General features: G+C 50.4%; 1 protein-coding gene across 2 annotated transcripts in view; it reads right to left on the bottom strand.

The window, feature by feature from the left end:
- Positions 1 to 12,502, bottom strand: part of SBNO2 (strawberry notch homolog 2) — a 65,348-nt gene that overhangs the window by 36,922 nt on the left and 15,924 nt on the right. The window contains exon 4 of one of the 2 annotated variants that reach the window (XM_074851593.1): positions 6,857 to 6,980. In XM_074851593.1, the coding sequence (XP_074707694.1) occupies positions 6,857 to 6,980 (124 nt within the window). Of the gene's footprint in view, positions 1 to 3,023; positions 3,063 to 6,856; positions 6,981 to 12,502 lie in introns of those variants that run through there. The other variant, XM_074851595.1, reaches the window with a different exon arrangement.

Here is a 12,502-nt window from a genome sequence, read left to right as displayed (position 1 = left end):
TGAAGCACAGTGCTGTACGATAACATCAGCTGCGTCCCAGATGTGTCCCCTCCTCCTCGGTAACCAGCTCAGGGTGGCTCAATCAGACGGTCAGAGTGAGCCGAGCACTCGGCCGGTGAACCCTGGGCTGACCCCGCGCCCTGCGGCGCAGGAAGGGGCTGCAGCCCCGCTCGCACCGGCCTGGTCCCGCCCTTCGCTGCGACACCGCCCGGGGCCTGCGCAGGCCGGGCGCTCCAGCACAGCCCCCGGCACCCACAGGCTGTCCCCGCGCCAGCAGCCCAAGCTCCTCGTACGCCGACGGCAACGCTCGCTCAGCTCCACGCTGGGAGCCCCGGCGGGCGCGTGGCCGCGATCTGGGGGTCACCTCAACGCACGTTACCTGACGTCCCAGCGCCCGCTGAGCCCCGGCGAGGGCAGAGGCAGGCACACAAGCCCGCGCTCGCGGCCGTCCTGCCGGCGGGCACACGCCATCCTCACCAACACGACTTCACCGTACGCACCGTGACTAGGTCGGACGAGCCGTTACAATCGCAGCCTTTGTTTTTCTAAACCACGGCCCGACGTGTTCGGCACCTCACCAAAAGTGTTTATAAAGTGTCATTAAGTCAGCCAAACCCCCGACCCTGCAGTGCAAAAACAAAGACGTGAGCATGTAAAGCAACTCGTTCGTAAAACGCTTCAAAGGCACCAGAGCCAGTTAATTGTCTTCAAATTGATTTTAGTATCTGTATTCCCTGTAGATATCACTCCAGGACAGCGATAGGAAGTTCCAGGATGTTTCTTATTCCAGGAAACTCTTCATTTCAGTCAGAACCAAGTCCTTTGTATAATTTAATAACTGTTACATTGATTTCTCTTAAATCACCACAGCTCTGTGCACTGAAGCACTTTTTAAAATTAATACTTTTTTTAAGAGTAGGTTAATTTCTCCCTCCCTTTAACAAGAAAGATTAATAGGAGATTGCAAGGGGCTGGTAGTGAAGAGAGGGCTGGTTTATGATTAACACGTGTGGTCAAGAGCCCCCATACACCGCACGCAGATCAAACAAGGCTGTAACTGCATCTTTACAGCATTTCTGCAAATGACTCTACCCAAGAGCAGCCAATTCCTCCCTGCCCCCACAACCTAAATCAATCTGCACTGACCTCCTTCCTCCAGTCCAAGCACAACTCAGATTTTAAAAAGGGCACCCGAGCTCCCTGCCAAAGCGTTTACACGTAGAGCTGCTGCACTGCGGAGAAAAGGGAGGAGCTTCTGCAGAGCCCCCCGCGCCCCCGCTGCGCCCCCACCTTCCACGCTCACCAGGAGCTGCTCGCCCTCGCTGCCAAGAGGTCGGGTTTATTTTTCAGTGCAGCTTATGGCAAAGGAAGTCAGAAGAGGCTTCTGCGCTTTCAGAAAAGTCCTGTTCTGGACAGCCACAAGGAGCAAGTCAAATGACGTTGAGCAAAGGCAACACAGGCTGGCTATCAGGAACAGGCAGGATCACTTCAGATAACGAAAGGCTCAGAGGAAGTGGGCAGAGTTGTGTGCTTTAACTAATTCTAACCAGGAGAGAACAGTGAGAAATCTGTGGTGGCCAAGAGCAGCAAGTATTTACGTGCCAGGTATGCTTTTCTAGAGCAGGCTGCTCTGCTTTATGGTAAAGCTCTGGGGACAGACTCCAGCTCAGCACACACCTGCCGAGGGACAGCAGATGCCAAAGTATAAGTTAAACCTCCTGGATTTAGCGTTCTGTTGTGGCAGTTAACGGCTCTTACCACCAGTGACACAAGATAGCGCCGATACGGTAAAAATCCCTTCGCAGCAGAATTACTGCACACAAGCAACTGGATTCCAACCCACTGCCACCCGAGGCCGGAGGAATCAAGAGCAGGAAGTGAGGGAAGTGATGGAAACCAAACCCTGCTCCTCTTCGGGACTTTGGTTTCTCAGGACATGTGTGCAGTCAGTAGACTCCTTCCATAGGCAGACACGACACCGCACGGTCTGGGCAAGACTCTGGCTTAAGACAACGGTTCCCAAGATCAAGAAACACTATCAGACCCCAATATGGCCTCATAGAACTGTTTTCTAAACCTCAGTTTAAGCCACTTGTTTATATAAAGAATGCCAATAGACCGGCAAGGGTGAATCACCCAAGAGCAAGCCAAAACCCAAAAATATTGTGGAGGAAACAAACTGAAGTTCACATCAGGCTGTTCTGACCATGCAAATGAAGCACCTTTTCCAGTCTGCAGACAGTGCTCAGCAGGGCTGCAGTGATCCACACCACAGAAATCGCTCTTCACCGGGCCCAAGCAGCAGCAGTAAATGATTCAACTAAAAAGAAATTCCCAGAGCAATTAAGAAATGGGGCAAATCCCACTCAGGGCATCTTCAGGCCAGCAAAGGCTTTACACTCTGCAGGTCCAGCTGAGGACCTCCAAAACAAAATACGGCGAGAAGAGAGGGGGAAGCAAATGCCAGTGCTGGGGGAAATGGTGTCAGCTGAACCGAGAGTCCCCCAGGCCCCAGGGCACATGCACACTCCTCCCACCATGCCACCAACAGGGTGTTTACTACACAAATACCTCAGAATCATTAGTCATTTGCTCTTTAGACCTTTTAAATCTTTTTTCAGTATTCCTCAAAAACTGTTTAAGGAGACAAACTGCCTACAGTTCGCCTACGCACCCCAAGGCCAGGCTGGGGTCCCGCCAGGTACATTTTGGGGAGGCGGCGCTCGCCCGCTCGCTGTCAGATCACAGGCAGGGATCACAAAGCATCGCTCCAGACCAGAGGTGACACTTCCACCTCCCTCCTCTGCCCCCCCAGGGCAGCACGTAGAAGCCAGGCACTGCCAGGCTGCTGAGACACCCACCCAAGGGCACTGCAAGCTCTGCTGTGCTGCTGAACTACCAGAGATGGGCTTTTGGCATCCGAGAGAACAAACACTCTGCATCCGTCTATGACGGCAGCACGAGCTCTCACCCAGTCTACCTTGTCTGCTAAGTGACCACAGATTTAACCAAGAATCTCTCACCAAAGCGTGCAGCAAGCTCCTCATGTTCTCTCTTTGCTTTCACTCCTCTGTTTGGCATGGTCGGAACAGCACAAAGTTTAACAGGACTTGCCACTCCTACCACGCGCCAGGCGAGCATGGAAAAGACAGGTACTTTCCTGTACAGTCACCTGGGAAGATGTAACCACCCAGGCTGCTCCCACACTTCCCGAGCGTTTCAGCTTCCCAGGCAGATTGTTAATATTTAACAGATTGGCATCTGGGACAGCAAGAAATCAGTAAAGTGGAAAATACTGCTGAAGCAAGAGATGGAAAAGTTCCAGGACGCTCCTGGATGACTCCAGACTGATGCCACTACTGCAGTAAAGTGCCTGCTGCTCTACCAGATCCAGGCTCTAATTCTGGCTCCTGTGAAAAAAATCATCAGCTTTTCTTCAGATGAGCAATGACTAGTAGTTCAGAAAGCCCGAGGTTTTATCAATGGATTTCCATGTTAGCGGTTATTCCATTCTAACTCGCAAGAGCACGAGGAACAAGCCGTGTAGAAAGCTCAGAAGTCAAAAGTTGTGTGTTCAGAAAGGCTGATCGGGCTCCGTACCTCAGCAGAACAAGCCGTTTGAGCTGGAGGACAACCAAGGACTGAAACACCTCGCGAGACAGCAGAGCACAACACGAGTGTTATCTCACATTAACGGGCACCGTCACACCTGACACCTGGCGAGCACCCCTGTCCCTCCGCCCTGCGGCGGCCCTAGACAGACACCATGCCTCTGAGGTACCCACGCCACCAGAGCGGCTTCAGATTGGAAAACAAAGCTCTAACAGAGGTCTTACTCAGTGCTTCTCAGTTTCAGAGCACACAGGGTGACACATCACTGCCTTGGGTTGTCTGTGGGAATCTCCAGAAAGCCCCAGGCGGTAACGCTGGGTGCAAAGGCTTACAGACAACCACCAAACAGGACTGAAAAGCACCCGCAAAAATGCTCTGTTCCTCATGGGAACGTACATGGCACTACCTGCTACTACGTGGTACTGGCTTGGCTGTGTCCGATTCAGAGAAGGACACTTGATTGCTTTTATACTTGAAGCAGAACCTCACAAGCACATTGCAATAGCTGCAGTCTCACAACAGTTGGCTTGGAAAGAAAGAGTCCAAGCAGAAGTATAACCGCCTACAACCACCTCGCTCCCACCCGTCACTTCCTCTGCAGAAGGATGAGAGTGGCACAGGAATTATTTCTTGTTCTGGAAATCGTTTGAGGCCATTTATGCCTGGTTTGTCTCAGAGCCCTCCTGCCCTTATCACCTAACCAACACAAAGAAGCATCTCCTTTTCACAAAGAATCTCCAAAATTCTGATCTTCCAAGCCAGCTGAGATCAATTTCCGTGATGCAGCAGGGGAAGGAAGCTGATCGACCACTTAGATACTAGAAAATACATAAGTTAAAGAAATAATTAAGCCCTTTTCCCGTTAAACCCATCAGCCAAACTACACCAGACCTGCAAGCTGAGACCTATGGAGAGGACCCCTCTCTCTCTCCCCATCACAGCCTGTTAAATGGCTTCCACAAGTTGATGAGATCACATTTCTGTCTCATTCCTTCTGCAATTAATTCTGCAGGAGGCGAAGATCAATGCTGTTACAACTCATTTACTTATCTGGTTTTATCCAGTTAGAAGACTCTGGTCAACAGCTGCTGGTGAGGGAGCAGACCCGCAGCGTCAGGCGAGTCACTCGCGTGAGCACCCCCAGCAGCTCTGCTCAGGGCGCTGGACTTGGACTATCCCACCAGCAGCTCAAAGAGCACAAATCCCCAGCACACGTAAATCCAAACCTGCAGAAATCACAGCCCCGAGGAAGTTCAAAACCTCTCTTTAGCCATGCCAAGAAAATAAAAGCCCAATGAGGGGGGAATTAACACATCCCCCTCAAGAAGAGGCAAAATGCATCAATTTGCTGATGCATCAATTAATGAATAATGCAGGAAGAAGAGACAGATTACAAAGCAAAAAGTTTCTGTTTATACGTGTCTTGACATTCAGCAGTTACTGAAAATAAAATACACGTGAAAGCACAAGCAGCTGAACGGGGCCTACGGAAGGGTTTCTCAGTGTGTGGAAGCCCAGCCCAGAGGGCGTCCGTGCTGCCCCGGTTTAGCCTTGGGTCTCCCTGGTGCTGTTTTCAGCAACTTAGGGCGACGTTGCAAGGCATGTTTAGAATTAATCAGGAAACATCTAGAAAGGTCAATCTTCACCTGAACACAGAAGAGGGGGAAAAACGGATCTGGGCTCCACCTCACTCAACACCCAAACAGTGCCCTGGTGCTCGTATGTCACAGACCTGCAGCAGACACTGCGGTGTCCAGATCAGCCAGTTCCCACACCCAGAGGAAGCCTGGCTCTGCTGGGGAGCTTTGTTGTGACCAGAAAAAAATACTTTTAGTGAAACAAGTCTGACTTACAGATAACAGAGATGAAGATTTTGAAGAGAGCCCATGGTTTTGCAAACCTCAAAGGTTCTTTTGAGACCCTCCAAGCACCCCTGAGGCTTGAAGGTCCAATTTGTCAGCAACGGATGAGCCCCCAACCAACCTGTTAATCAGGTCTCATTAGAAGACCTCAAGTATACTAAAAAAAAAAAAAATAAATCAATGACTAATTTCTAACATAAGCTCCCTGTAGCATTGTCTAACCAAAAAAGCTTTTCTGCACACGGCTTGAACGTGCCCATCCCAGAGCCCTGACACAGCCCTGCTCCTTCGCCTGCTCCTTGTCTGCTGGGAGAGTCGTGCTCAAACACCGGTCCAGGACACAGGTCGGGGGCTGGAAGTAAAGGGGTGCTCTGTAGCTCTGTCTGCACTCCTCCTCCTCAGCGGCTCTGGGAGCACGGCAGGCTGGGCCCTTTGCCTACCTGAGGCTGGACTGCATCTGGCGCCTGCGCGCTCACCAGAGAACCGCAGCGGTGACTTCCTGACCCGGGAGGGCTGAGACTGGGGACTTCATTCCGTTTGGCTGCTGCCTGGGTAGCTCAGAGCAGGGTAACATTCTGCAGTTTTGCTCACTAAGTATCTTCAGATGCTGGGGGAAACACTAATGCAAAGAACATACACAGCCAGACACTGGTAACATCTATATTCATTCCTAGAAAGGACATAGCTAGTCCCTTCTTTATTCCAAGTCAGCTCTGTCATACCAGCTGCTTTCCAGCCTTTACTGACCAATCTCATCACGAGAGGTTGCCAAAAGCCCGTGCAACATTTCAAAACCTCCACGGGAAGAGCTCCTGCCCACCCCGAGAGATCCCCGAGGTGAGGATGCCTCCTGGTCCCCAGAGATGCCGAATGAACCAGGGGGACTATTCAGTCCTCCCACACTTCAGCTCTGCAAAAAAGGAACTGGCTCCAGTCTCAGTTTGCACCGAGCTGCTGTAATCCCTGAATATTCACCACTCAGGAATCCACCCCTTGCAATCAGTGAGAAAGCACATGCAACATACCCCGGTGAAGTGTTTCAAGAGACAAATGATTTGACCGTCTGAAGCACGTTCCAATTCACACTTACCTACACCCTCCTGCAAACGGGACTCTCCCATGCACTTTCAGTTTGTTATACATCACTTGAAAAGACAGAAGCAATTTTACCACAGATAAGCTCCTGCCGAGCCAACAGACAGCTTCTGAATTGCTGTTGTCAGAGAATCTATCCCCGCTGAACCCAACTCCTATCAGGTGCTGGACAAACTTAAGTTATTGCCCATCTCTTCCTTTCCCCTCAATAAGGCAATACTGAAAAATAAAACCCATCACCATAAAGCACCATTCTCCCCCCAAGCCATCAGTAGCTATGTACTTACCTGAGGAAAATCACCATTTTTTGGTAAGAAGTCAGTGGGGTCCACAGATGCATAGTTTGTATCCAAGAAATGTGGTCTGCTGATGGAATTCATATAAAAATCGTGAGGGGAATTAAAATATTGCCTGTAAGGAAATGGGAAAAGCAGTTATTTCCTGTCAGTCCTGAGTATTTCTCAGGTTGCTTCAGACTCCAGCAGCAGCAGTGAAGCTGCAACTATGGGATGACACATACAGGAGATTGATATTAAAAAAAAGCTGTATTTATCCAGAAGAGATCTCTAAGCAAAATAATACACCTACCAGTTATATCCCACTTCCCAGGCTCAGCAGTGTAAGAGTCTGGAAAGCTGTACTAAGAATTCAATTCTCGGCAATTTGTGTAAACCAGGAAGGATTTAATAAAAATGGTCTGTGGGACTAAATAATGTTTCAGTCCTGACGACAAAGCAAAATGAAGCCTCTGAGATGTCCCAGCGCCAAGCGCTTGACGGGTGTGATGGAACGTGACAATCACACTCCAGAAGGACGAGCATCAAGTTTCACGGAAATATCCCACCCAAATGCTAGTTTGGGCCATAAAAGTGAAACAGGCCTGAAAACTGGCCCAGGCAGGGAAGGAAAACCCCGCCCTCTGCACAGCCCTGCCGCGAGGTCACCGCTCACAGCTCTCAACTGGAAGGCAGATAAAAACGGCAGCGTCAGGGACATGCAACCCTAGACAGAACTACTCGCCCAGACAGAGATGAATTATGGATGTGACCGACCATACCAAGTTACAAAGCAAGATCTCTGCTGAACGAACAAGTGAGAAAAGCAAAGGTCTTCCGACCGCTCCCTCCCGGGCAGGGCACACGCCAGCGCTTCCTCCGGCCTCCCTTCCCCCAGCACCGGCTTCCTCTGAGCAGAGCGGAGGGAAGAGTTGCAAAAGAGCAGAGCGTTCCCTTCCTCCTTCCCAGGAGTAGCCTCTGGCCTGCATTAGAACCGTCTTCTGGTTCTGCTCTTAGCCAGGCAAGCCCTTTCCCTCTCCTGCAGGAGCAAGGAATGTGCTTCGTAATCTTTCCCGTAAGGGCCGCGCACTCGCGCGCTTGGGCAATCGCCACCCAACACGTTTGCATGCTGGAACCACTAAAACATTTCACCCGACCTGACTGGTTTCCTCTTGTGGCAAGTTGTATGTTCTTTGTATGCCAGAGTTACAGAACCCACAGCAATAAACTTTAACAAGGCACTGGGGGGAGGGAGAAACAAAATTTAAAAAGAAACACTACCCAGGAGCAGAGCTCGGCAGGGCTGCGCTGCCAAAGTACTATTAAGCAATTAAAATGCCATGTGTGGCTAGCAGCTCATTAATACACCATGCTTAACATTTGCATATGTATTGGTGTGCAAACACAGTTATCTCGAGCTGCTAAATACGTTTTTCCTGCTCTTTTTTCATCATTAAAGATAATACCCTCAAAAGGGAACAGCTCCCTCCCACCCTCTTCCTTTCTTCCCTGCTCTTCCGTGCTGCTGCTGTTCCACCGACTGCAGAGACTCGGCACCAGCGCCCCAAGCCCGTGCCAGGGCAGAGGGGTGGATCAGCACACCCGCACGGAGCAGCTCTGACAACCCACCGCCGAGTCCCGGCTCCTCCTCATCTACCCAGGCAAATGAAAACCTGTGCGTAAATTCTGGGAATTAATGTATTTACACGCAGGGAAAGGCCTGTTGAAATCGCTTTCAGGTTGAAACCGTTGTGGTCTCACTGTCTCTCTTGCACGAGGACAGAGCTTGGCCAGAGCTAACGAACTAACCAAGGAAGAGGAAAACTATTTTTACCGGAAAAGTGAACACGGCCTCGTATTTCAGCAGCACCCCGTGGTCTGGGCAGGAGTCAGTTAAGGTAACGGGAAGGAGACCAAGACAGCCCCAACCTCCCTGGCCTGAACTGCTGTGGAATGACCAGCTCTGGTATGCTATTTTGCTTCCCTTAATCTTGGTTTTCAAATCTGTGAATGTGAGATGCACTTTTCTTCTTGCACTCTGAAATAAGAGCCAACAGCAACTCAGTGCACTGCTTTGAGATCAGCTTAGGAGAGCAACCCAGCACGCAGCGTTTGCCAAAGTCCTTTTAGGACCTGTGGTGCTGTGCTTTACCTTTCCTTAAATAAGAACTGAAAGATATTCACCCTCGTCTGAAGAGCTGGCATAAAGCCACTGTAAAGTTAGCTTGAATTAAACTGCAAAAAAAAAAAAGTGTTAACTGGAAGAATCAAGTACGTGAACCTTGCTGTACTGCTAAAGCAAAGATGTGAAAACAGCCTCGTAGCAGCTTGCCCTGCACGTACCTGCTCACCCTCTCCAGGATTTAGATACTGGCAAACTGCTCCACAGAAGCTACTCCGGGTCTCGGAGTACTACTCCCCCTCAGGGGCTGAGGGTGTTCACTGGATAACTAGTAATTGTTTTAGAAAGGAAATTTATACTGGGTTTAACCCACTGGATTTACAAAAGACTGCCCATTTGCAGCCGTATCCTGAGGTCTGACTTCGAGCTGCGGCACTAAAGGAGGAACCGTGTGTCGGGACAATGGGAAGCACCACCTGTGTTCATCAGCCCCAACACCGCGAGCCGTGTCCTGGCGTGGAGAGACCCAACCTGCCCACGAGGAGCCGGACTCCAGCCGGCCAGGCCCACCCAGAGCCAAGCCCCTCTGCCTGAACTCAGAGGACAGCGGGGGACACGCTCAGCTGAGGCCCCTCCAAGGGCTGTGGGCGAGTGCTACAGCAGTGCCTTTGGGGACACCGACTCGCTTTAACCATTGAGGGTGGCTCTTGAGGCAATCGAGGCCCTACAGCAATTACTAACCTCGTAATAATTAAACACACATGCTTATTATTTAGTCAGTGCAACTCATCTCTTCAGTGCTGAAATCAGAGTTTATCGAGTTAACGCTAGGGAGTTTTGGAGTCATCTTACTTTACTTCTTTTGGCTGCAGAAAACCAAGTGCTGATCTGCTTGCTGAATAAAACCAGGCTTCGACCCAAATGACGAAACACATTTAGTCGTAAGCTCTTGGAGAAACTTCTGCACTAAGGTAAAGCTCAGTCCAGAGAAGCGCTGTGCTCCGCAGACAGAAGCGGAGCAGCCCCCCAGAAGAGGAAGGCTCCATTGCAACTCTGCCAGCTCCAACACCGCTCTGCTCTGTGGAAACGCGTCACCCCGAAGAAACCACACGGGCAAAAGGGAAGGAATGCTGGTCTCCCACTTCTCTTTGAACTGTGTTTCACCAGAGAGAAAGAGGGAATCTGGCTGAAGAGCTCAGTTTGAAGAAATGAGCATTCCGTTGTGCGAAGAGGAGGTTGCGTGTGCTGACCCAGTACGTGTCCTTCAGCGGGTACCGGTTAAGAAAAATCAGCGTCTGCTCCCTGCACCACAAGCAAAACAAGCCAATAAAGCAAGCCCAAAAATTCAGCTGTAAGAAAAAGAACATTTAGAAACCTAACTATAGGGACATTTCCCTGCAGGAAAACCCGAAGGAAAGCACAGGAAGGTGTGCAAAGTTCAGAACCCGACAAGCACCAACACTTACTGCAGAGAGTCTCCTACCCCTCTCTAAGGAGTAAAGCAGCTGGCCCACAGAAATTCTTTCATCCCTGCTCCTGGGATGTTCTGAGCTGGGTGGGGAGAATCTTTGGATTGTATCAAGTTCAGACAATTGCTTTGAAGAGCAAGGCTGCGTTTTTGCTGCCACCCGCTCTGAAGGCAGCAGCAGACCAGCCTGGTCCAAGGCAAACCTGAGCTGGCATCGGACAGACCCAGCCCGTGGGGCTCAGGGCAGGGCCACTGCACACACTCCACGTTGGGGGGGAGTTGTTGTTGGGGTTTTTTTTTGTAAAGAAATTGATCATTTCCTTCAGTTTTCCTGAAGCTCAAGACTTTCAACAGCAGGACCTGCTGCTGGCCAGGCTCTTCGAGGAATCCCCACCTCGGAGGTGAGCAAAGCAACGCACCCCCCTCCCAGGCCACGGGCCTCCATGTCGCTGGCGAGAACAGCGCCTGGGGGGGGCTCTGCACCGGCAGCTCGTCCATGCCCCCCAGGCATCTGAAGCCCTTCTGGGGCCGTGCTGCGACTTCACTGGAGACCTCCGTGCGCATCGTGGCCAGGCCTCACGCTCTGGTGTCCCAGCGCCGCACTCAGAGACGTGAACTCCACATCTCGGGCCAGCGGCAGATCAGAGACGAGCTGGCGAGGTCGCAGGCTGCCTCAGCGTCGGCCTGGCACTCCTCCTCCCCATCATTAGTCCAGTCCATGTTTTTCAAAGCCTACTTTACTATTTTAGCAAGCAATACTCCATACATAAGTGACAAAGTGGAAAAGGGCATGAAGACACAAGAAAAAAGCGGGGGTGTTTTGGAAACTGGGGAAGAAAGCTTTGCTCCAGGTTTTGCAGATGTGTGACACCACTTCCAAGAGCACAACTGGGCTGGCCCAGATCTCCCTGAAGCAAGGAACGTATTGAGCCTGCACTGCGAGGGGAGCCCAGCTCTTCAGCAGTAACTGCCTTAGAAATGAACTGAGCTACAGCTCTTCCCTGGGGGGGACCTGAACATCATTTGTTCTTTCAGCAAGGTTTAAGACACTGTTTACATTTTTCAGGTTACGAAAATCTGAACCAAAGAGGCAAAGCTTTGGCATCTTTTAAAGAAATTCTCTAGCATGAAAGTTAACTACTGAAAAGAAACAGGAAAAACCTGCTTCAGGACAAAGCTGCTGCTATGAGAATAAGCCATGTCCAAACACAGCCACTTGCAAATGAGATTTCTCCTGCAAGGATTTTGAAGAGAAGCCTGTACTTTAATGCCATCTGCATTCTTCTACCTTACAGCATGGGCTATAATTACAACACCCTTTAAAATCCCATTTCTCAATGTTTCCATCCCGTTCAGGATTCCTACCTGTAACGCCCTAACCCCACATCCACCTAAAAAGGATTCAGCTGCAGTTTTCCAATACAAAAGGGCAGACTTTTGTGGTGAAATACAAATATGGAAAAATCTCACCTGAAAGGTAATTTTTACAATTACCAGGATATGAAAAACAGGAAGCTAAAGGTGCAGCCTTGGCTAAACCATTCTCTAGCAAATAATTACTACAATGAGCCTTGTTTCCAAAAGTAACTATAGCAAAGTCAACAAGTTCACATTTGTGCTAAATCCAGGCATGTCTTTGCAGGATCAAGGCTATAACATTTCCAGCAGGGCTGACACGAGCAGCACTAAACAGGAAGAAAGCGAGGGGCAAAACCAGAACAAACGGTCAAAGAAAAAGCCCAACACAACAGATAAACACAGTCTGATCCTGTGGTTCAATACAGCAAAACAGAAATTCGGTTACAGCTCTCTTGAGGATTCACAAAGTGTAATTTACAGGAATCATGCTCAAAAAGTACACCCTCTTCCAATCAGAGCCAGGCTAGCTAAAAGCAAAGACACTGAACTTATCTGATAACTCCTCTCCGACTCCCCCCGTGGGGAGGGCCCGGCCCCGCAGAGCTCCGCAGCACCCGCGGGAGCCCGACGCCAGGACGGCCCCGCGGCAGCCGCCCGCTGCGCACCGGGGAGGCACAGGCTGACGAGAAACGAGCAGAACCGACGCAGT

The sequence above is a fragment of the Strix uralensis genome, chromosome 27, assembly GCF_047716275.1.
Source record: "Strix uralensis isolate ZFMK-TIS-50842 chromosome 27, bStrUra1, whole genome shotgun sequence".
NCBI lineage: Eukaryota > Metazoa > Chordata > Aves > Strigiformes > Strigidae > Strix > Strix uralensis.
The sequence above is the reverse complement of the archived record's forward strand: the minus strand, read 5'-3'. Positions and strand labels throughout refer to the sequence as shown.